This window comes from Stegodyphus dumicola, chromosome 3, assembly GCF_044657685.1.
Source record: "Stegodyphus dumicola isolate Sdum_Otavi_A_Nest chromosome 3, ASM4465768v1".
Classification (NCBI taxonomy): Eukaryota; Metazoa; Arthropoda; class Arachnida; order Araneae; family Eresidae; genus Stegodyphus; species Stegodyphus dumicola.
Window position 1 is genome coordinate 32,971,067 of NC_140770.1, and position 24,793 is coordinate 32,995,859.

At 32.2% G+C, this 24,793-nt stretch overlaps 1 protein-coding gene across 6 annotated transcripts in view; it reads left to right on the forward strand.

Moving 5' to 3' along the window:
* The window catches only part of LOC118192902 (cyclic AMP-dependent transcription factor ATF-1-like), a 100,932-nt gene extending 87,675 nt beyond the window's left edge, over positions 1-13,257 (forward strand). For all 6 annotated transcript variants that reach the window (XM_035363918.2, XM_035363922.2, XM_035363923.2 and 3 more), the window contains exons 5-8: positions 285-573; positions 1,432-1,572; positions 3,896-4,064; positions 9,260-13,257. In XM_035363918.2, the coding sequence (XP_035219809.1) occupies positions 285-573; positions 1,432-1,572; positions 3,896-4,064; positions 9,260-9,404 (744 nt within the window). In that variant the 3' untranslated portion in view covers positions 9,405-13,257. The remainder of the gene's footprint in view (positions 1-284; positions 574-1,431; positions 1,573-3,895; positions 4,065-9,259) is intronic.
* The last annotated feature ends 11,536 nt before the right edge of the window (positions 13,258-24,793 follow it).

The following is a 24,793-nucleotide window of genomic DNA, read 5'->3' on the forward strand; positions in this document are numbered from 1 at the left end:
GATTGACCTATACACAACACAGCAATTTTTACCATTTTGGAAGGAATTTTGTCTTCCTTTGAATAAAAGGAAAATAATTAATTGCAGAGCTTTCTTTCTGCAAAATGTATTTCAAAGCAAAAACATTTTGAGAGTGCTGCTAGTTCAGGTTTATTGTATATGCTTTTAAGAAATATATTTTTTTATTTCTGATTCTCTAAATTTTTAAAGAGTATGTGTATTATTGTAATAATGGGTGTGTGTTGGTAATAGTTTGAATAATCTAAAAATGTTTCTGAAATTAGTTAATCACAACTGCCAAGGATGAAGATGGTGGAACTGTAACTCTTGTGACTTCAGAAGATCCTAAAAAAAGAAGGGAAATCCTTGCACGCAGACCATCATATAGGAAAATTCTGAATGAACTTTCTGCTACAGATGCACATGGGGCTACTCTTACTGCTGCCTCTGCTGCAGTGTTGAAGGAAGAGTCATCAGACCATGGAATGACTGATTCTAGTCAAGAACAAGATAGTGGCACTAGTACAATCACTTTAGGTGGTACACAGTATACTACTACTGGTTTATTAAAAGGTATGGTATTTTCTCTTTCTGCTTCGTTATTTATCCATTTAAAATAAGCATATTTGTTACGTTAATTGTATAATATTTTAATGAACATTCTGTCAGTAACCATTCATATTTAGAGATTTCTGTTATTTATCGTGAATGAATTTTTATAGTCACCTGTGTTCTGCTATCTGTACTTATTTGAATGAAATAAGCTGTCAAACTCAAGCTGTTTAGGAATCTGTATAGTTTGTTCGGCATTTCCTTTTTTTAAGCTACTGTTAATTATCCTTGACATGTTCCTTGCATTACATCAAGGAAAGGATTTATGTCTGATACAGTTTACATGTAATAAACTTTATGCAAACTTTATAATCTGAAATGTTAACTGTGTAATAACTAATGAGTATTCATAGAACTTTGACAAAGATTTTCTACAGTAAATCTGCAATATTAAAGTTTCATTAGTTTGATATTACTTATCATGCTAATAGTTTTTTTTTTTTTTTTTTTTTTTTTTTATGGAGTTGAATTCCTTTACAAACTTTGACCTATGTCAGTGACACTGATCATCAACTGACACAAAACATGATGTTAAGATTTTAATAACCCTTGTTCCTTTTGCTTCTGACATTAGATTTTAAGAAATGTGTTTGTACCATATCAATTAGAATAACTTTTCAAATGTAAGTAGCGATCAATTTTATGACTACTAGACCATTTCACTGTACTTTTAGTAAAAATTAGTTTAAATGAATGGGAAAGAAAAATAAACAAGTTATCTATATAGCATTCAGAATGCTTTTCTGAAAGTAATTTTCTAAAAATATTGTTTATTTGTATTATTTTCTCAATAATATAAGGTTTTATTTTTCTGTGCAGCTATTCAGTTAGCTAATGCTGCCACACAAGATAGTGGAATTCAAGGCTTACAAACTCTAACTATGACAAATACTGGTAGTGGGACAGCTAGTGCTATTGTACAGTATACTCAGGGGCAAGATGGACAGTTTTTTGTTCCAGGTAAATGTTATGTGTTTAATTTATTATTAGTTTTTTCATATAAAAAGGTTAATTTTTTTCATTGTAAAAATAGCACAAAACTATCAACTTACGTATTAAAAAATTCTTTTTATGCTTTTATTTTTAGGTTTCATTTTGAAAATTATTATGGGCTAAAATTAAGCAAATGTAGATATTTTCTTTCAATATTACACTATTTTAATTTCATAAAAGCATTCAGCTTAATTCTTGTTATATATTCAAACTTAATCCCCCCCCCCAATTTAGCTCTGCATTATTTTCTGACATTGATCCAAAGCTTTAAGGATGATAAAATTAGCATCTTTTATACACAGTTTTTATACAATTGAATATTTTAAAGTTAACCTCAAAATAATTATCTGTTGGAGCATTTTTCCAAAATGACCAAGAAATTAAGATTCAAATTAATATAATGCTAATAATTTTGCTTGATTTCTTTGAGTGTGGAGTTAATGAAATTAATTGAAAAATGTTTCAAACATATTAAAAAATATATTTTGCATATAGTTGCCTTATTGTTTTGATCATTTTGTTAAATTTCATCAGAGATATGCTGAAGAATATATATTACATATTTCTAATATTAAATTATAAAGACTGAGTCATAATTTTGTATTTATTGTACAGGGTGGTTATAATTAAAGTTCCACTTTCAAATGGTCATAAAAGGAAAACTACTGGACTAAATATTATCAGACTTGGTAATCGTGTGAAAGAGGTCAAATAAAAAGGTAAAAAACTCACTACCAGCAGGGAAATGGCACTGTATGCAATATTTTTAAACAAACTAAGGGTCGAAATGTAACTTAACCTATTGTTACACAGATTAACATGTTGTTTACCCGTAAGAAACATTGACCTAAACAAAATTACTATTTAAAGGTGATAAATGTCGAATACACCATCAGTGCAATGGAGAAATTCGTCTGTGAAAACCGCAAATTAGCAATTAGAAAATGTGAGATAGCAAATCATTTGCAAAAGCGTGCGCATTCCGGAAATTGTGTTCTTACAGATCTCTAATTTGGGATTTTTGAAGCCTGAATTCAGCCTTAAGACATGAAGATATCGGTTTAAAATGTTTTTAATTGTTTCTAAAACAGAACTGTTTGTGGGGTGAGGCAAAACCGCAATGGCTAGTAATTGGCTTACTGCAAGAAGAAGCAAATGATTTATGCAAATTATCTAAACAATTTGGCGTAATTGAAAGATGCAATACACCAACATGTCCGTAACATTCCTCCTGATATGCTAAGAGTTGCTGTTGAGAATGCAGTAATACAATTTAACTTGCTATCGGAAATTGATGGACGAGACATTGAACATGCTTTGTAACATGTTTCAGAACCAATTAAACACATTTTAAACTGATGTCTTCATGTCTTAGTTTGTTTAACAATATCGCATACATTGCCATTTCACCCTGGTGGTAAATTTTTTAACTTTTTTTTCATGGAAAATAAATTCCCATGACCTCCTTTACAAGGTTACCAAGTATAACATTTAATCCAGCAGTTACCATTTATGACCATTTCAAAGTGGTACTTTAATTATAACCACCCTGTATACATATATGTATATATAGGTATGATATATAGGAGGCCATGAAAAAATCTTTTGTTTGTGTGTGTAGAACTTTTTAACATTTCAGAATACATGCAACAGATAGAGGAAACTGCCGAAAATGTATAAAAGCTGAAACAAAAAATAAGTTACTCCCTTTGTTTTTAATTTTTAAGTGCATCTTAAATTTAAATGCAAGGATTTTATTTTGTATTTATTTTAAGGAGCTATGAAGTAAAACATCATGCATAATGCAAGTTCATGCTAATAGATATCGTAATGAATGACATTTCGGGTAAAATAGTTACTCTTGCAGCACACTTAATTTTAGTGATCAATAAATTAATTTTTATTGTTTAACTGAATGATTAGTAAATTATGTTAGAAAATTCATCAATGTTAAAACATCAGAAAAATGATGTTTGTTGGTATAAGCACATGTATGAAGAATGTTTTTTCTCTCTTGTGAACGTTTGTTAAGTTTGCTATATTTATAAGTTGCACTGATTGTGATTATGAATTTGATCATGTCTTTTTTATGGATTTTTCTCTGTACATAAGATTTAACATAACACATAATACTTTAAAAGCACACTGAAGTTTAAGCTGGTTTCCGCCCTTGGCAATCTTTTGGTGTATCTATTTTCTTATCTACTGATGGATAAATGAATTTTAGATATCATTGCATAATATGTTAAAAGTATATTTTTTTTAAACTTCAATATTTTTTTTATTTCAGTGACAGTATCTGCCGCTGATCTTCAAGCAGCATATCAGCTTCGAGCTGGGGCTTCTACACCAACAGGATTGACTCAAAATGTGGTCTCAAACATCCAGACTATCCAGAATCCTCAGCAGTTAGCAGAAGAAGCTTCTCGTAAAAGGGAGCTAAGGCTTTTAAAAAACAGGTATCAAAAGAAATGATATATTAAGTTTTATCTGGAAAACCTACCAAGCATAGAACTACTCTAAAATTTAACCTTAGATAAATGTTTTTATTAAATGATCTACATATTTCAAAAAATCTGTCTTCTTCAATTAACAGAATACTTTTGCTGTTGAGAGAGAATATTACTCCAGCAACCAGCATCTGTATCAAATTGCATCTAATAGTGCATAGATTATTAAGAATAAGAATTAAGATCATTGCCTTTGTAGGGTTTAATTTTGTGTAATTTTATTGTTATTTTCTTTATTTTACTGAAATGAATCTTAATTTTGTAAGATTGTGCAATTATGTTTGTGGTGCTGTAATTAAAATGCTTTATGATTTTAGAAGGTCAAACATTTTTTAGTCAAGAACAGCTGTTGTCACTTCAGCATTAGTAATTAAATCAGTTAAAATATCTAAGTAAGATGTATATTTTAGTTAAATTATGTTTAATTTGTAATATTTCACAAAAATTATTATTTTATTTTGCATAATAATATGTTAAATCATTAAATTATAGAATGGAGATAGATGATTGAAATTTTATGAAACTTTTTTCTAATTTTGGCAACATAGTATTCATATTTTCATGAACATATACACACTGAGAAAAAAAGTAGTCAGTAGCATTTTCATTATATTCTTTAATTTCATTTTCTCCTCATATTAAAAAAGTCTTTGGATTGTTTAGAGCTGTAAATTTTTATGCTGATCTCATATTTGTTATTTATGTAATTTGAACAGTTTCTTTAATATTTGCTGCATGTAATTTTTCATTGAAATGTGTTTTAACTACTATTCATATATCAACTAAGTTAGCTGCAGCACGTAAGGTATTGTAAAATTTATGGACTAACCTTTGTCTTGGTTCTAATGATTTCTGTCTGTGCTCTAGCCATTCTGCATAGTATTTGGTTTGCAAAAACTCTAGAATTTTTTGGATTGCCATTTCTTATAGGAATGACTAAATATTTTATAATTCTTTCACTAATACTGATGATGTGATGAAATTATCAACTATTACATTGTGTCCAATGTTTTATGTGGTTCCATAAATTTTAATCTGTTGTGCTCTGCCTGTTTTTATTCTTCAGGTTGATGTTTAGTTTTTCTCTATGAGCAGAAGCATCAAAATAGAAATTTAATGTTTAAATCAGCCATTAACCTGAATTTTTTTTTCAGGCGCTAGCCATTTTAGGCTTTTGCCACTACTTACCAAGGCCAGAAATGGTGATCATTTTATTATGGAGGCACTGTATGGGTGGCCACCATTACATCCCATGGAGAGGCAGGCAATTTTATATCCTGTTCTCTGGGATTCGAAACCAGGCCTTTTGAGTACAGCAGTTAGAATCAACAACTTTCCCATTGAGATGATATAAACAGAAGATGAGCATTGCATTTTTCTGTGAAGCAATTGCAAAACATTTTCCATGAAACAATTAAAAGAAAAAAACTATTATTTTGCAACTGTAAATAGGCCTGCACCATTTATATTGAGAAGGATAAAAGGTAACTTATACCAAGCAGCCAAACTGCAACTCTCAGGCCTTGCAACTGTGCCTTACAAGCCAGATGAGGCTGTTTGGCTCCTTAAATATAACTTGCCTGAAACAGGTAGTCTTAGTGCAGTTTTCTGCAAAACTTTTGCAACCACTCGCAATAATATTCTTCCATCACGTTTTTTCCAGCTGGAACTTTATCTTTCATAATAATGATAAGTAAGTGATGATATTTACCTATAATTAACAAGGAATCATTTCATAATGATTCCTTGTTAATTATAGACAGTTTTCATCTGTGATTCTGGAGTTGTGGACTTTTTCACCAGATTTATTTCAATTTCAGTTCTGGTGCAGATTTTGTAATCCACATTTCATGAGATTATTCAGAACGGAAAATTTTTTTTTCATAATCTTGGTTCTCTGAAAGCCTTCCAATAAGAAAAAGAAAATGTCCTTTAATGAAACTTTGTTAAAAATCTTCATTTAATAAAAGCCAAATATGTTTTTTTTTAAATACAGTACTTATTAGAATATATTAGAATTATTAGAATGCAAATATAATTCATTATATGAAATGTATAATTAAAGGCTTGAATTTTGAAGTTCGTTTTCTCAAAATAGTTTGATAAAAATATTTAAGTAGCAGCTTAAATTTCAGTTAACAGTTCAAAGTAGCCAGTAGCTATGTCCAAAATACTTTGACTGGTACACATGTTCATTTTGCAGCATTTATATGCCATGGTACGAGTTGTAAAAAAACATTCAAGACCAATTTGTAATAAATTATCAATGTTCATAATTGTCGAGATGGTTCAAGAGTTGGTTTTGAGAAACTGCATGGCATCATTACTTGAGGATTCTGACAGATTTCATGTTTTATTGAAACTAAAGTGACATTCAGAGTCATCAATTAGATGATTTTTTGCAATTAATTTCTGAAATTGCAACAATTGCATTCTTTTTTTTTAGTGAATGCTTGTACTGAGCATGAATGAAACTGATCCTTCTGAAGTTTCAAGTAAAAATGTCTGGCAATTTGTTGTAGGATTCAAAAAATTAACAGTAATTAAAAAAAAATGGTAAAATTCAAGTTTTGAAATGGGTTTGAGTATGTTGGTGCTTGGTTGGGTTAGTAGGGGTAAGATAATAATAAAAATTATGCAAAATCTTGAAAAAGTGGACATTTTATTTTAGAAATATTTTTCTTTCTTTATTAACTTATATATTAGCCATTTTTCTTAAAAAATGCTTCACAAAAGCATTCCTCTCGCTAGGCAGATAGCTCTTATGTGCTTTGACAAATAGCAATCCAATTAGTAATGAACCTTTCCCAAGTTGTAATTCTCCATAGCTTTTACAAATGAAAACCTTTTATAGTAATGATCTCTCACAAAACATTACAATTTCCTTTTCTTTGTTTCTTTAATTTCAGCTTTCTTCTGCTAAAAGCAGTCAGCAATATTTGAAAGGGGTAATAGGAAGGAGAAAATGCTTGGTGTTTTTCTTTGAAAAGAAGTTTATTATTTCCACTATGTAAATAGTCAAAATTACCTGAATACAGAGCAAAAGAAACAAAAGTTCTCATTTAAATTTATATGCACCCACAATAATTGCATTAATCTTTTCAAGATGGCACACATTTGCCTGAGGCCCTCCCTTGGGAATTGAAAAGAATTATCTCACATGATGTGGGTTTTGTGTCACTAAGCCTAACTTTAGGGGTGGGGAATTTTTTTTATTTAAAGTTCAAGTTCTAATGTCATAACTTTTATGTTACATGAATATATATATATATATAAGATTGCTCACTTTGAGAAATAATTCTTGGAAGTGTTAGTCAAATTAGTCTGAAATTTTAATTGGTAAAATACATTAATAAACTTTAAAATTAATTTAAAAATACAAGAAAGACTATTTACAAGAAGAGGTAACAAAACCTTTCATGGCAAGTGGAAGGTAGGCACTTAGTGAACTCATTGTCTGATAAATGTCTGAATCAGAATCACTAGAAATATTGCTCTCCAACTCTTTTAGAAAATGAATCATCATTTTCTTCCATGTCACTAATGGGCTCGTTTACCATGCGAGTAGTATATCCTTTCCTTGATGAATAATAATGCTTACTTGCTCCGCATAATAAATCGAAGTCAAAATAAAAAGAGAAGTACGCGAAATATAAGCAAGGCAGCGTGAAGCAATAAAAACAACACAAAGTGTAACAGACTGTCCCACATAGTAACCCTAAAAGGCCCTACATAGCAGGAGAAGAGAGAAAAAAAAAAAAAAAAAAAAAAAAAAAGAGTGCAAAAAGGATTCAAAGAGATATCAGCAAGAAGAATGTTTATATCACATGGCCAGTTAAAGAGCCGAGCTCTGTTACTTCACATTGTGCTTTTCCTTCACCCCCTTCCCACAACAGCCGACACCAAAGTTAGGCAGAATGTGATCAAATTGAAGGTCAGAATCCTAAAACTATGTTTAGTTCAAAGATAATGGATGCCACCTAGTAGTCTTCAAAAAAATGGTTCAGCTTAAAATGCACATATGCATAACCTGTCTTTCTCCAGTGCTGCATGGGTGAGACATCCAGCTATGAGAGACATTTGTAGGAAATGCATATATGGGATGCCCTATCAGAGAGAGTTAAAAATGGAAAATTCTCATTAAATTACTTCAAACATTCCTTTTCATGGAAATCTATTTCATTTCTTTTAAAATGTTGTTAATACAATATTATCTAGTAGTGAATTGAGTTACAGCTAGCAAAATTTAATGAATCATTTAATGCAGCCTCTACTGACTTGGCTACCACTGTTAAAGAAAGGCAAATTCAGTGTAACATTGAAATATTTATTCACCTAATCAAAAAAACAGAAGTGTGTTCTGTTGATTCTGGGAAGTATCTGGCCAACATCAGTGGAATTGGCTATGAGATAAATTTAAAATTAAATTACACAGTAAAAATTTTTCTTTTGAACTCTTAATTAATGTAAATTGTTTAAAAATCATACAAAACCATTAATATCTAAAAAAAAAAAAAGTGTGAATGTCTCAACATGATAAAAACATGTTTCAATGTCAAAGTGTTTATCACTTTGTACCCATGCTCTAGAGTTAAAATAATTGTAACAGCTTTATGGTGATATTTCTGTTTATACATATGATAGTAATGCATCATTGTGTCTGTGTTAAAATCCGTGAATTCAGTTATTATTAGAAAGATCTTTTTGAAAATAAGTTATAAGATTGATAAACTGAAAATCTTCAGTCAGATTGTATGTGCTGAATTAAAAAATAAAAAATTTTATTAGCCATATTATGTTAATGTTTCCTGTATATAAGAGTAATGAATGTAGTTTTAAATCATACACATGTTAAAAATAATACAGCAGATTGAAAGATTACCAACCTCAAATTTGCATAGGCACTTGGAAAGCTATTGGCAACAGGTTTTCTCAACTGTTTAATACTCATACAAATAAGGTGGCAAATATTTGATATCTTTATTTTATATCATTTATAAATTAATGTTAACACAGCTAAATATTTTGGAAAGCATATAAGGGGTTCAGCCATATATCTAGTGTACTGAATTTGAATTTGAATTAATATGTTTATATAATTTATTAAAAATTTTATAAATAATGTAAGATGTTGATTGTTATAGGGAAGCAGCCAAAGAATGTCGAAGGAAGAAAAAAGAGTACATCAAATGCTTAGAGAACCGAGTAGCTGTGCTTGAAAACCAAAATAAAGCTTTAATTGAGGAACTGAAGTCATTGAAAGAACTCTATTGCCAAAAGAACGATTGACAGCTGAACAGTTAATTCCATCTTGAGCAACCCAGTTTTCATATATGCAAAAAAGAAAAAAAGGCCACTGCATGCCTTTCTTGATGCATTAAACAGCAAGATCTGAGCAGATTATATTTGGTGCCAAATAAGAAAGTTCAAATTTTAAGTTGGAAAGTGACAAATTTTTTTTTTTATATGCCATAAATTATTCAATGTTTGCTCCAATATAATAATGCACATGGTTCATTTATTTTCATTAAATTTCAATTTAATAAAAACTGAAGATGTACTTTTCATTTGAAATCCAATCCAATATTTTTAATATGATTAATGCATTTAATTTTCACTTCAAATTGTTATTGCTAATGTGTGCTGTTAAAAATGAAAGAGAAGTGTATATTTTTGCATATGCTAAATGAACCTGAAAGACATGGGCATGTATGTAACTGGCAGTTTGGGATTTAACTGGGCTTTCTTTTTTGTGGTAATAGAAGATATGAAGACATGTGTACATATTTTACATTTTGACTAACATGTAATTTTTGTACATGAAAAGAATTATTTTTCTTGCCATAAACAAATGTAATATTTTAAACATGGAAGTAGCATATATATTGAATACATTGTTTGTTTAGATATTTTAAAAACTGTTTGATTAAGACTGCATAATCCTTATAGTGTGATTTATGTTTGGAACCAGACTGTTTGTGATATTCCTAATATATGGAAAAGTACTGTATTTGTAAAGCTGCTGACTTTTTTTTGGTTGCATAATCTTGTATTTAAATAGACAGTTCTTTTCATGTCTGTTTTTATACTTCTGAGAGCATTTTGTAAAATTTCACTCATAATGTTGTTATTTTTGCCATTTGATTATTATGCTTTCTTAATTTCCATTAAATATGATGTTTAACTTTTTGGATTTCAAAGATTGATTTCTTTCTTTCTTGTGTAAATATGTTTTCAGTTCAATTTCCTGCTTTTTAACAGGTGTATACCCATACTTTATCATAAATTTTGGCTGTATAGCTTAGAAAGATACTGAATTTTATATTCTCTGTTAATTTCGTTTGTTAGTGTTCATTATACTTTTTATAAATTTAAATATTTATGCTTAGCATTTTATTGCATTTAAAAAAACTTAAAATAATTGCAAAATTAAGATTAGTATTACTAATTATAGAATGAATTTTGATAAAGTAATATGCCATCTTGAGTAAACTAGAAAAATCATCAAGTCCTTAACCCCTTTTTTAAATCTGTATTAAAACTATTTGAAGTTACCACTAACTGGTTGTCCTTTGTGTTTTGATTAACACATTTTTGTTGATCTTAATTTAAAAAATGGTTGTGTCTGTAAGGTAAGAGAGCATTCAAACATTTAAAATTATCTGTACTTCTAAAGTGGAAAATTTATTATACTTATATGCTATTTTGCAATATCTTGGTACAACTAGTATAAAAAAATTATTAAATGTGTTATGATTTTAAAAAAGGAAACACAATATGCGATTAGAATTGGTTATGAATTAATGGGTATGCACCTTTTCTAAGTATTTGGTACTTAACTTCCAGACATCTCTCTTTTGTTTATTTTTATGACACATTTATAGTTACTTTCATATGCAAAGTATTTCATTATTTTTTTACTGTTTTCGACAATATCTTTTTTTTTTTTATTAAGTATTTCTCTAACAGCAGGATGTCCATAAGCATGCAAAAAAGTATATCATGGTAGAAATAAAATGTATTGTGGTTTTCACACCAAAACTTCATTTCCGAGTTTAATGTATTCACGATGGCAGTTTTTCTGCACTTTTTTTTTGTTTGTATGAAAGATAGCATCATTACTGTTGTTGTTCACATTTTAAAGTATTTTGTACATAGTTGAAATATTTGCATATGGACATCCTGCTACAGAGATTTATTTATTTGTTATAATAAACTGTATATATCCATAATATTTGTATAACTTTGTCTTAGAATGTATCATAGCATTTAATTGCTTGTCAGTCTTATTAGACAAGAAAAGCACTCATCGTGAGTATACTTGACTTGGAAATGCAAGTGTGAGAACCACAATGCAGATTATTTCTACCACTTGATGTTTAATTTTTTATTGTCTTTGGGTAAATACCATGTTTCTTGAAATAGTGGCAAGCTTTGTTAAATGTATTTTTAAAGGCCTTGCGTATTTACATCTTTGTATGAGTATTACTACGGTTTAAATTTGCCTGTATGCTAGAAATAAAATGGTAAACTTTGTACTTTACTTGTCTGCAATCCCTTGCCTAGAATCAGGCTCTTCTTTCTTTATTAACAATATTACAAGAATTTTCATTTCCGTGCATTCCTTAGCAGTTTCCCATTTCAGAATAATTTTGTATTAATAAACTAGGGATGGTTAATTTTTTTCATTATTTAAATAACTACTCTAAACAGCTTTAAAATATAAATATTTATTACAACTTTCATTTCAAATTGATTTTCAACTTTTTTAATTGTTTGATTAGATGAAAAAATGATCTATGATTTGTATTTTTGAAACATAAAATATGCAATCATTTTAAAAATATTACATGTCCTATACTTGTAAATTTTATGAGTGGTAAATCAAAATGTATTGTTGTCAGTTGTCTTAATGCATTAACTTCATGATTTACTTGTAATGAAAATGTTTTTTTTTTTTTTCATGCATTTAAAACTTTTCACAGAATACTTGTAATTAGTTTATTACTGGAATAAAATGTACATTATTGCTTTAATTTTATTTAAAAGCTCTGTGCAAAATACTAATGTTTGTAGAACAATCATAAATTCCATGTGAAGGAAAAATTTCTCTTATTCATGAATTAGGAATTTAAAAAAATATTTATTTGATCATAATTGCATGCAAATTCAAGTAATTTAATTTTTAGCTTGGCAAGAAAAGGTTCTGTATTCTTTTATTGAAAAATACGAAGTGTTAAATGATGAAAATAAATCTGATGTTATAAATTTGAAGGTATTATTATACATACTGAAAAGAATATTGTGTGAATTTCTAGAGCCTTTTTTCACTATTCTACCACCGTTCTGTTAAGCTGGAATATATAAATTTTGACGGCCATATTTATTTTTCCCAGTTATTTATGAATATATGAAACAAAATGTATTCATTTTGATATTAGCAATTTTCACTGTGTTATTACTTATTCCAAATCTAAATTTTTCCTTTTAAAATTAAATAGCTCTAGATACACATCTAAAACTGAATATTCTCCATCCCTTTAGTAAACTCTCTTATTAATAAACTGGATATTAAAAGAGCTACTTATATAAATATAGAAGCTACTGTAAAATTATATATTATAATAATTTAGTTTTGTCATTACATGCGAACAGTTCTAAGGTATTTGCTCAATATCAGTGCTTTAAATATTTGCCATAATATTTCAAAAAAGTCTCAGCATTCCGTAGAAAATATTTTGCAGATCAGATGTAAATTTATATTGTACACTTTTATAATTTTTCATCATGATAAATGCAGATTTTTCTTGGTAATATTCAAAAGAAAAGTAAATTATCTCAGACATACATATCTTCAGTATATGAAATGACATGAAGAATGTCTTTGATACTGAGATTTAAAATACATGTTTTAGTTAACTGTATTTAATTAAATAATAGTGACTGTTACAAATGAAATTCAGTTTCATCTTTTGTTCCTGATGCTGTATTTTTCTATTATAAGTTGTTGCACTTTATAAAAAATTTGAATAATTTAGTCCTGGACTTGCTCAACAAGATAAGTTTGCAGATTTGAACATTTATTATTATTGTGAATATTGTATAATAAGTGAATTTGAATAAATAACTTAATGGTTGATAAGGTATTCCCTGTCTTCTTTCCTGATCTGTATTTATGCAGTTACAAACAGGGCTGTGGGGTCGAGCAGATTTGGGGGTAAAAGGAGTCTGAGCTGGAGTCGCTAAAAACGGGACGACTCCGACTCAAGTTTTTGTTGGACAGTTTGAATTTGAAATGAATTGAAAAAAAATAATGACAAGCTGAGTTAATATTTTTATGAACTATATACATTAATAAATAGTTATTTTCTATTTTATTGACATAATAATAAATAAATATAAGGGAGAAGGATAAAAGTGATATTTGTCATTAGTGATTAAACTGACTCATTTAGTTACAAATCTCACTGGTAAATTTAGGTAAGTAGCATTAGCAGCAAGAACTCCCAAAATTGATGCCGTTTTTAGGAAGCGAGCAGGAAAAGGAACAATTATTGATCAAGCAACGCGATAAGGAAATACATATTTGATGATAGAGTTTTTAGAATTAAGAATGTTTTTAGAAGTAGATAATCCTACTGTTTCACTAACAGAAAGACTGTGGATTGATCTTGCAGAATTGGAAACTCTTCTTTCTACACCATATATAGCCACAAAAAAGCTGCAATCTGAAAAATTGACAGGAGGCGAGAATGGAAGAATGGGATGTTTGTTCTTTCTGAAATGGAGGGTTTATTGCAGAAGGAATCATTTCTTCAATAAAGAAAAGAGAAACTAGATTGCTAGATAATGAGATCTTGCTGGGTTCAATAAATGTAGATCTGAAACACCGAATTTTCTTGGATGATGAACAAATTAAAAAGGCAAAGAAAGCCATCTATGAACTTTCATTAAGAATGAAATTATTCTCAGAACAACTGGAATATTCGAATCAGAACAGTCAAACTGCAGACACTGGATTTGAGTCTCTATCATCCTCTTCTAGTAATGAATTAGATTTTAAGATATAATTTTGGATAATATCAGGTTTTAATTTCTAAAATTAGAAGTAACGAAGCCCTATGAAAGACAGTCAACAAAGAGGAACAGGAGTAAATAAATAAATCAAATGACTATTAAACTCATTAATAATTTTAAAATTAAATAGCTGAGTAGTATAAAATTAATTAATTATAATTTAATTGATAAGAAAATTAATTAACTATTTATTGAAATAATTAAAATTACATTAAATGTAAAGAGATAAATTAAAATTTAATAAGCGATTTTTAATATAATTTTATTGCTAAAAATAAAATTTTCGAGAAAATTTCTACTGATTTTGTTATTCAGTTACATAAATGAAGTGCCGCAGCCTTCTTATTTAGGGCTCTGGTGCGATCCGGCTAGACTTATGATTTATTACCGAAACTAAGAAGCATAGGAGCAAAAATCAGGTGACCTCCGGCCCAATTTAAACTCAGAGCGTAGGGGAAAATCATCACAAAAATTAAATATACTTAAAATATAGGTGATGAAATTTAAGATAATGCTAAAACAGGGCGAAACAGAATGAGGGCGTGAGGGTATGAATGAGTGGGTGGAAACAAAAAATGAGAGGAATCTTGGTGAGAGAGAACATTCTCTTTGACCGCAGCTCCCTGTTGATATAATTATAGCCATCAAGCTGACGTGTGTCAAGAGGTAAAATGAGTTCTCAATCTGACTCCTAAGGATGAATGTAAAGTTGATGGTTACACTTTCCGCCCCCTCCCCGTATTTGTTTACTGTAGTGGATACTGTGGGAAGACTATGTATAGGACGTGCTTGAGCAGTTTTTCTCAGCATTTCACTCTTATTGTAATCACTGTCACTTAACACACATCTAAGAACACAAATTTTCCTTCGTGCAAGGATAACTATCCATCGATAACAATACACTAGATACGATGGCATGGTAAGAAATTTACACATTCCTAAACAAACTCCCCCAAATTCATTGCCCTTCTTAAAGGGAAAGGTTTCCGCATGTGAGTGAGGGGACTTTACTTGAACGTCTCATGTTCTCATGAGTTCGTATTTCTAGGAAAATAGAGTATTGGAAGAACTAGAGTATTGTTAAACTAAAAAGTTAGGAATTTAAAATTTTTTTCCCTTGAAATCGTGGTTCAGTTTTATAAAAAGAAATACCAGAGCTCATCTTATTTAGGGCTCTGGTTAGAATTGTAAATTATTTTAAAAATTGAGAAGTACCGGAGCCTGGCTCCGGCGCAATTTAAGCACTGGATAATATTGAAAAGGCTAAGGCAAAGCAAATGAAAATAAAGAACCAAGAACCTTTAGATATAAAAATGAAAAAATACAAACAAGATTTCTACACAACCTTTCAAGAAATAGAGAAATAGGATTGTGCTTGCAAGTCACCTCTTTTAGAACTTAGCCTTATTTTAGATCTTATCCTGAAAAGTTAAAAGAAGTAGCCCTAGTAACAGTAACAGCTCTTCCTCCTACTCAAGTTAGTGTGGAAAGACTCTTCTCAGCTCTGAAATTTATCAAATCTATGGGCCTCCAACAAAGAAGATCTTGCGGAAGCTATACTGTTTCTTAGAAATAACCAATGCCAGTTTTTCTATTTCATAATAAATGCTAATTAATATAAATAATTTGCTATGCCATCAATTTTTTTTTTCTGTAGCATCTATTACTTCTTTTATATTAAAAAAATAAGCTGTAAACCATGCGTATATGTGTACATATATATATATATATATATATATATATATATATAGGGGGAGTCTGAGTCGATCATTTTCCCTGCCAACTGCACAGCCCTGTTTACAAACGATATATATGGAAAAGATGGCTTCTAAATAAGTTATCTTCCTGTCCATATTATAACATAGTATATTCGATAATGGTATGCACAGTTGCTGTTGTTCTGTGTAATAAACAGCAAAACATCATGGCAATGTTTGTTACAGTTCAGTTTTCTGCTGTAAGATGGCTCATGTAATCTCAGTATGAGAGCAGTAGTGAGTCATAACATGAAGCACAATACAGAAAGCTGTCAATAAGTATGTAAAGTACGTAGTCCGAAATCCAGACATCCAGTTTCCGGAGTGATCCAGTTACCGGAATGATCCAGACTTCCGGACCATCAGCAACTCTTTTTTTTTTTTACTTTTTACAAATTTTTGGAATGCTTAATACTTCACGCAAGCGCGTTTATTATTTTTTCATAATAAAACACGTGGTAGGTGCTGATTTTTAATTTAACTTCGGAGCTAAATAAAACACCTCCATGTTGAAGATAAATAAGTCATTTATTAGCAATGAATCTAATAATTTGGCATCCTAGCCACCTTCTTGCTTGACATATATCTCAAACTGAAACATCGCTGATTTTAACCTACTAAATAACTTCTACCTCTGACGTCAAACTGACAATGATTTTTTATTATTATTTGCTTTCATCCCCGCATACTCATGGCACACTGAGAAATGAATCATGCAGCGATGTCTAAAACTACTTTTTTTTTTTTTTTTTTTTCTTTGGGCATGTGTGTGTTAAATATTAGTAACTGAATACCAAGCCAGCATGGTAACTGTTTATGTTGACTTAACACAGCGACGATTACAGATTACCACCAACTGCGCTGCGAAGTGCTCTCTGTGTCGACCAGAAGAAATTTAACAGAAATTTCTTTCCTTATACAAGGAAAAAAAAAAGGTTCTATAAATGATTTTTGAAGGCCTAAAGATTAAATTTAGCACTGTTTGAATCAAGAATAACCGATTTGTTGTCTAGATGAGTTTTAAGTACATAGTAGTTATATAACTATAATTAAACTTCTCCTATAAATAGCATTCTACAACGCAAACGGGTGAACGGAATGCAGCGAAATTTTGTATATGGGTTATACATGAGATGTGCTTACGGAATTTAAAAAAAAAGAAAAACGTTTCAAAATGTCCACCAGAGGGCGCCTTTTCAGGAAAAACAGGAAATTTAACACAATAAACGACCAAAACGGAATACAGAAACAATATGAAGATTTATTGACTAGTTTCTGATCACCTTTTCATCGAACCACATTGAGTAAAGGTAAGGGAGATACAAAAACAGTTTAGTTTGCAGAAACAAGAACAGATTAGGACGAAATTGCATCAGAGGAGTAGTTGTTAATCCTGCCTAGGACCATGTAGGGAAAGATGCTCCACGTGACCACCCTCATTCACCTGCAAAATTTCAAGTCGATGGACAGTGTGTTCAATAGCAGATCGTAACTGATCAGTTGTGAGGCATCTCACATGAGTCATTCAACATCTCGCACGGAGTTAGATCCGGCGAACGTAGTGGCCATGGATTAGGAGAGGAGCACATTCCTCTATAATGTATTGGAGCAATAGCGCCTTCACGGACCCATGGATATGTGGGGGCGCACCATCCTGCATGAAAATATTCGATGTAAGGACCCAGCTTTGCTGGAGTTGCGGAACAACAATTGTGTGCAGCATGTCATGGTACCAACGGCCCGTAATAGAACATGTGCAGACCCTCATTGACCAATTTCCTCAAAGGAGAATGGCCCAAGGATGAATGTCACCATGAATCCACCCCAGGCAGTGACCTTTGGAGACTGTAGGGGAATTTCAGTGTGGATCTGTGGATGTTCCATCGCCCAAATGCGGCAATTCTGTGTGTTGACTGTCCCATTGAGGTAGAAATGAGCCTCGTCGCTCCACAGAATATTCCAAGGCCATGGCAGATCGACAGTTATTCTGTTGAGAAAACTGACTGCGAATGAGAAACATTGTGGCTTGTCCCTATCAATTAGCTCCTGGCATGGATGATCTTGCATGGGACGGTGCCGTAAGAATGTTTTCAGATGGTGCTGTGAGAATAGCCTGTCTATCTAGAAACCGCACGTGCACTACTGCCTCCAAACTCTGATGTCTGTGACTGTGCGTCAACAGCTGTCTTAACAGCATCAACAAGTACCGATGTCACACGTTTACGGCCTCTTCCAGGTTGACCTAATTTCCTCGTCTCTTCAAATCTCTTAATCATGGCCCGGATATCTTTAGTAGACATTGGTCCACGCCGTAGGTTCTTTCTACGACGAAATTCACGAACTGCAGGAGAAGCATTACAATTGTTTTCGTAAAACAGCCTCACCAATAACGCACTTTTAACAAAAGACACCGTCATTAGTACAGCCGGAAACATGGGCTTCCTCTTCTTCCCAAGCATACAAATCTCAACATTTTCTCCTACACTGACAGCTTTTCCCGGTTTCGCATTTTATTATTCATAATTCTTGTTCTGGATATTCTTTCTGTATTCCGTTTTGGTCATTTATTTTGTTAAATTTCATGTTTTTTCCGAAAAGGCGTCCTCTGGTGGACATTTTGGAACTTAGAGAACTAAAATTTATTTTTCGAAATTCCGTGAGCGCATCTCGTGTATAATCCATATACAAAATTCCGTTCCATTCCGTTCACCCGTTTGCTCTGTAGGATGCCGTTTATAGGGAAAGTTTAATTATAACCACCTTGTAAATGCGAAAATTTCGATTCAGGACTTTATATATAAGCCATAAAAATATGTGAGAAAAAGATGTAGTTATAATAAATAACAAAACTAATGTAATTCAGGCTTAAGTTTCCTGCGTGCAATAGGAGGAATACAAGTTTTAGCAAAACATCCTATCTGTTGTCGCCAATCTCATGGTAAATCGCCAATAGCATAAAACGGAGGTTGGCCAAGTTTTATGATTGATAGCTGCAAATTTGATGTTTTTCAGATATCGCAAATAAAAAAGGGAAATTTTCCAATTAATGGAAATTGTGAACAAATATTGAGGAGCAGTAATAAATGATGATGATACAACAGATTTTGCGATGAAAATTCACCAATCAACTAATGAACGACGAAATCTGTAGTATGCTTACAAATTCAGAAAATTTCGCTACTGATAGTGAAGAAAATGACAGAAAAGTTGTGAACGAAAAAATTTCGATTGCTAATTTAGTGGTAGTTTTCAACATGGTAATTGCAAGACTTTGCAAGTGAATAAGAAATTATCTATAAAATTAAAAAAATGTATTAGCATAAAAAGAGAAGCAACCTAAACAACTTACAGCAAAAGGAATTTCGAATAATGCAAACAAATACTTTGCAAGACTTTGCAAGTGAATAAGAAATTATCTATAAAATTAAAAAGAATGTATTAGCATAAAAAGAGAAGCAACCTAAACAACTTACAGCAAAAGGAATTTCGAATAATGCAAACAAATACTAAGCTTTTTCTGTCCCCTCCCCCTCCGTAAATTTTGTTTCTGTCTTAATGTCATAAATACTTCATTATTTCATAAACAACTATTTTATATTTTATAATTTCTAGAAATTCTTTTAATAGATTAAAAGTGATGATCTAAAATCCAGAATTGGCGATGTCCGAATCTCGGATTTTGTACTGCATTAAAGGGGTGTTGAGTATGGTCGAAAATGGACCACATTGTCTCTTTAACTGATTAAGAATTTCAACATAAGAGATAATAGTGTGATGAAACGAGTGACCAGTCGTAGAACAATGATGAAGCATACAACCAGTTGCAGTATAGCAGGTGCCCAACTTGATACTGACAAAAGCGAAACATTACCTTCAATAATGTATAACGTAAAATAAGTATCTACACATGAAAATGTCTTAAATGTGTTCTCTGTGGATGCCCCATGAGCTCACTGACTTACAGAAGTAACAACCTATGACAATGTCCCACGAATTGTTGCATATGTACAATGAAGGCCGTGAAATGCTTTTCAGTGAGTGGTGATCAGTCTTTATTCCTGTTTGAACACAACAGAAGAAAAACAATAAATCGAATGGAATGACACGGAAAAGTCCTTTTGTTCTGCCATTTTCAATTGTATATGTATCATGTATATTTTTCATATCTCATTTTTCATTATTATCCTGAGGTAGCTGCTGTCGTTACCACCCTCTTCTTTACCATCGTCTCTCCTGCCCACGAGCGACCTCTTAAGTGGTACGTTTCTTGGCCTAGGGCAGGGGTCGGCAACCTTTTGAGTCGGAAGAGTCAAAAATTACAATTTAAGAAATTTCAGAATTCAGAACGATTTTTAAAAATTTGATTCAGAACGATTTTTAAATATTTTTTTGATAAAATAAATAATATTTGAATATGGAACTAAAGAGCCACAGCTTCACATCAAAAAAGCCACATGTGGCTCGCGAGCCGCAGGTTGCCGACCCCTGGCCTAGGGGATACGACCCAGTAACAGCAAGCTCCATCGGGAACTGGCAGATATTGGTGTTATAGGCAAAGAGAGGGCCGACACAGTGAGAAAAGAGGCTGCTATAGGTAATTCCGGGGATGAGTTCGATATTCAGGCATCAAAAAGAATCGTTATTGGTAAAAATCAAGAATTTCTATTATGATTTTTGGGAAAAGAAATGGAACATATCGGAAAAAAAAAAGATTATTTAGTGAACTCAAAGTTTCCAAAAATATGTGAATAATATACGATTTTGATTACAATCAAATAATTACTCTGCACGGGCGCTTCCAGGCGTACCGAAAATGATTTAATTTACAAAATTAAAAGTCTGTAATTTTCATAGTGCTGAAAGCAATGTACGACATTTCGTCGAAGACTGCGTAATATTGCGACATGTTAGGAAAAAACATGGTTACATAAAAGAATTCTATTGCCGCAGGAAAGAGTTTAGATTTGCAAAGGATTTGATGATTTTTATAAAAAAAAAAAAAAAAAAAAAAAAAAAAAAAAATAGAAGCATACTTGTATCTTGCATATTACATGACATTGCATTACGGCTAGCCCACTCAGAGATGTGGCCCAAAACAAATAGCCATAAAGTTTGAGGAGGATCCTAAATTCTCCGTCTTCCTAGTAAGCCACAGAAATAATCATCGCCAGTTGATATAATCCTTTATTTTGGGCATAGCATTATTGGAGTAAATACTTGTAAGATATTAAAATATGGAGGAAAAAATATTTAATACCAAATTAAAACTTAATTGGGAGAAATTGACAATAGAACATCCAGTTACGAATTTTTAATTTAAGTATAACTCCTTTAAGTCGTCTACGTTTTCCCTGCAGTATCCGCATTGCTGTAAACTTTTGCCCAATCGCTGTCCTGAACTAAAACAAAGACTTCCCAAGCTTATAAAAGTACAGCAACCAACTACGCATCCTGTTTTCAAACTTCGCTTTCCTGCTGGCAACGTGTCGCTGAGCCTCTGCTAGCTATTCTTCAATATTTGAGATGGAATTACGTATCGAAAATTGCGGAATGCGTTTAACACCTTAGTGTTCTACAGACTAAAAGGATAATGTGGTAAGAAATTCGTGATTTAGAAGTAAAGGATATTTAGCTACAAAGCCTGTCCGTGCTTCTTCCAAAATTCCATCCGGTCAACGACTATATGCTATTTCCAACCAACTACTCAGCAGCTTTCTCGACCATGACAAAAAAATGAATGATTGCCTTACCTAATCAAACTGTTATCTAATATCAAATGATCTGCATCGAACTACTTTATTAGCACATACACTTGTTATTCCCTAATTATAAACATACGTTTCATATGTTTATAATATTATATTAGGATAAAAGAATGTACAGAAAAGTAGATTTACAAGTTGGCATAATAGAGACATGTATTCTAAAGTCAAAGATTACGTTACTGAAGTTAGATTAAAAGAATGGTGAAATTACTATTTTTCACTGCAGCGGGACATGTATAAATTTATTACCATTGGCCTGGCAGCGATCTTGAGAGCTAATCAAAATGCTTGCATTACATAGCAGTTTGAATATCAGAATCGTCGCACGGGCGTTCTCTTACTTTATGATATTCTACTCTCAACTTTATGATATTCGACTGCCACACAACAAACCTGGGATCGAATCCCAAGATCATTATCATCTTCAAGAGCATGAGAAATGCGCATGCTGCTGCACTTCTCATTGCTGGTAACATATGGTGACATAGGCAACTATATATCAAGCGAACATACCACCAAGTGATCGTTACAGGTTTAAGAAAAATTTTGCATTCACATTTGCAGTCATATAAGAATTATATGACAGGAATTAATTTTAAAATGATATATCAGCTTTAATTTTTTTAACTATTTCCGTATTTTTCCGAATAGAATGGAGTAAAAAATACGTTAAAAGAAGATATTGCAAATTAATGATAAATATTTTCGTGTGTGAAAGAGAGAAAGACCTCGAGAATGTACCTTATGCATAACGATTCTTCAATAATTGAACATGTGCATCTCGCTTATTTTCAGCAATATTTTTGAAGTTAGAAAGAGAAGTGGCTACCAGCATTTGACCAGCGCAAGGAAGAGTGCAAAGATTACGACGTTTATACCAAATTAAGAATAGTGAAGTTATGCTATCCCTTTATCGTTATTTCAATTGGTTGGTCAAAATTTGGGTTTGCAAATTTTTCATTCTATACGATAAAAGACTCTCGTTTAACATTTGTCATTATATGGGCACATGTATCATAAGCGTTACATAGGAATCATAGGAGAGGGTTTAATGTTTAAGGTAATGCCGTTCAGAAAGATTTATTGTAAACATATTAATATTTTTAGGATAAAATAAGAAAATAATCAAATGAAAAAAAAATTATAAATTAGACTTATTTTATCGGTACTTACATATTACCCCATCAAGCGGCCACGTAACGCGATTTAGCTCCTATTATGAATGACCGTATCCTTTAGCATTCTTAGGCCCACCAGCGGCCGAGCGTTGAAGTCGCTGAACACTGGTAGTTCGGTCCGAGTCCCGCGAGCGTTTTCGTGGTTTTCCCCATGTGTAACGTGTATACGAGCCAGTTTCCCTTAGAAAGTCTTCCACGAAGGCATTCCTCCACTTAGGCAGATAGCCCTAGTGTGCTTTGCCGTAATTAAATAAACCAAACCTTTAGAATTCCGCAACAATGATTGGCGACTGGCGAGCGTTGCCGAAATTTCCTTCAGCAGTCAACGGGGTAATATTAAGTACTATTTTATCTTATATATACCTTATTATTCACACACACAAGGGATGCCATTGTGAAGGACTTTCTAAGGAAAACTGACTCGTATATACGTTAAACATGGGTGAAACCATGAAAACACCCATGCGGCCAGTCCGTTCGCCGTAATTCGGACCCTGGACTAAACTACCAGAGTTCAGCGACTTAGACGTTCGGCCGCTGTTAGCCAAAAAAACTTCCACAACTTCCAAATTGTTGAGAATTCGCCAAATATCAACTAAACCCAAGAGAGAGTTTCTGCTGATATTTTCGGTTCTACATAAGCTGTCCTCGCAATCCAATATCAATCGACGCATAAGTTCTACAAACATAGTAAGTTGTCACAAAATCAAAAGGGTGCAAAATAAACAATAAAGAACCATAAATTTATGACACCAAAAGTGTTAAATAAAGAAAAACAAATATATAAAAACCAAATTAATATCAACTTAACACAAGTATTAACAATAGTGAGTGTATCGGGAAATGAAATACTCAGAATCAGGAATAACTAACACTCACTATGTCAATAAGGATGAAGTCTGATATTGCACTACTTTAGATTTAGAAGTGGTGTGGTGGTGTATTTAATTATGGCAAAGTACACTAGGGCTATCTGCCTAAGGGGAGGGATGCCTTCGTGGAGGACCTTTCTAAGGAAAAATGGCTCGTATACACGTTACACATGGGGAAAACCACGAAAACACCCATGCAGCCAGCCCGTTCGCGGGATTCGAACCTCGGACCGAACTACCAGTGTTCAGTGACTTTATTAGATTTAGAAGAAAAGAGTTGTTTGTGTAAGCACCACAACATCGCTGAGTTACATCGTTGATACACGAAATGGCCTCTTCTAGGATGTCTATACTTTAGACGAAATCTTTCAGTAAATGCTTGGGGTTTCAGAGCGAGATTTGATCTTCATTAAGACTTTTAAGATCGAGATCGGAATGATGATGTACCGTCGTTCTTCTTATAAGTCTGAGAATGCACACAGCGATCAACTCAAACGATACTCCCAGAATGTAGCGTTGTATTCTTTCTCGAGTATGTGTCTGTAGCCTTTGCGTGTTGCACGCGCACTGCAGGATTTGCACCATTTTTCAACATTTGCTTTCCCCCAAAGGTAATGTCATGAATTTGACCGTGTCTTTGTGATACAAATGTGTGTGTATGTGGGGAGATGGGCGACCCCGATTACTACATCCTACAATGTCCCCTGACTACAACTTACCATGTGCGCCATACCACGAACTCCGGAATAGAATTCATAAGGTTACTAATCAAGCGGAGAAATGTGTATGGGAACCTTCGAAAGTTAATACACACACTACACCAATTTGGACTCGAGCTGTGCTCCCCAGAATGAGAAACAAGCACAAACGCCCTAACGGCGACGTGATCTCAAAGACTGTATCTCATAATAACTGTCCTCCAAAAGGACTAGCTATAATGCGAGCTAACAATTTATATTGTACCTGTGCCTGCATCCACTGGTACTATGCCATTGTGTCACTGGTAAAGTGTTCACATACTCCACAAGA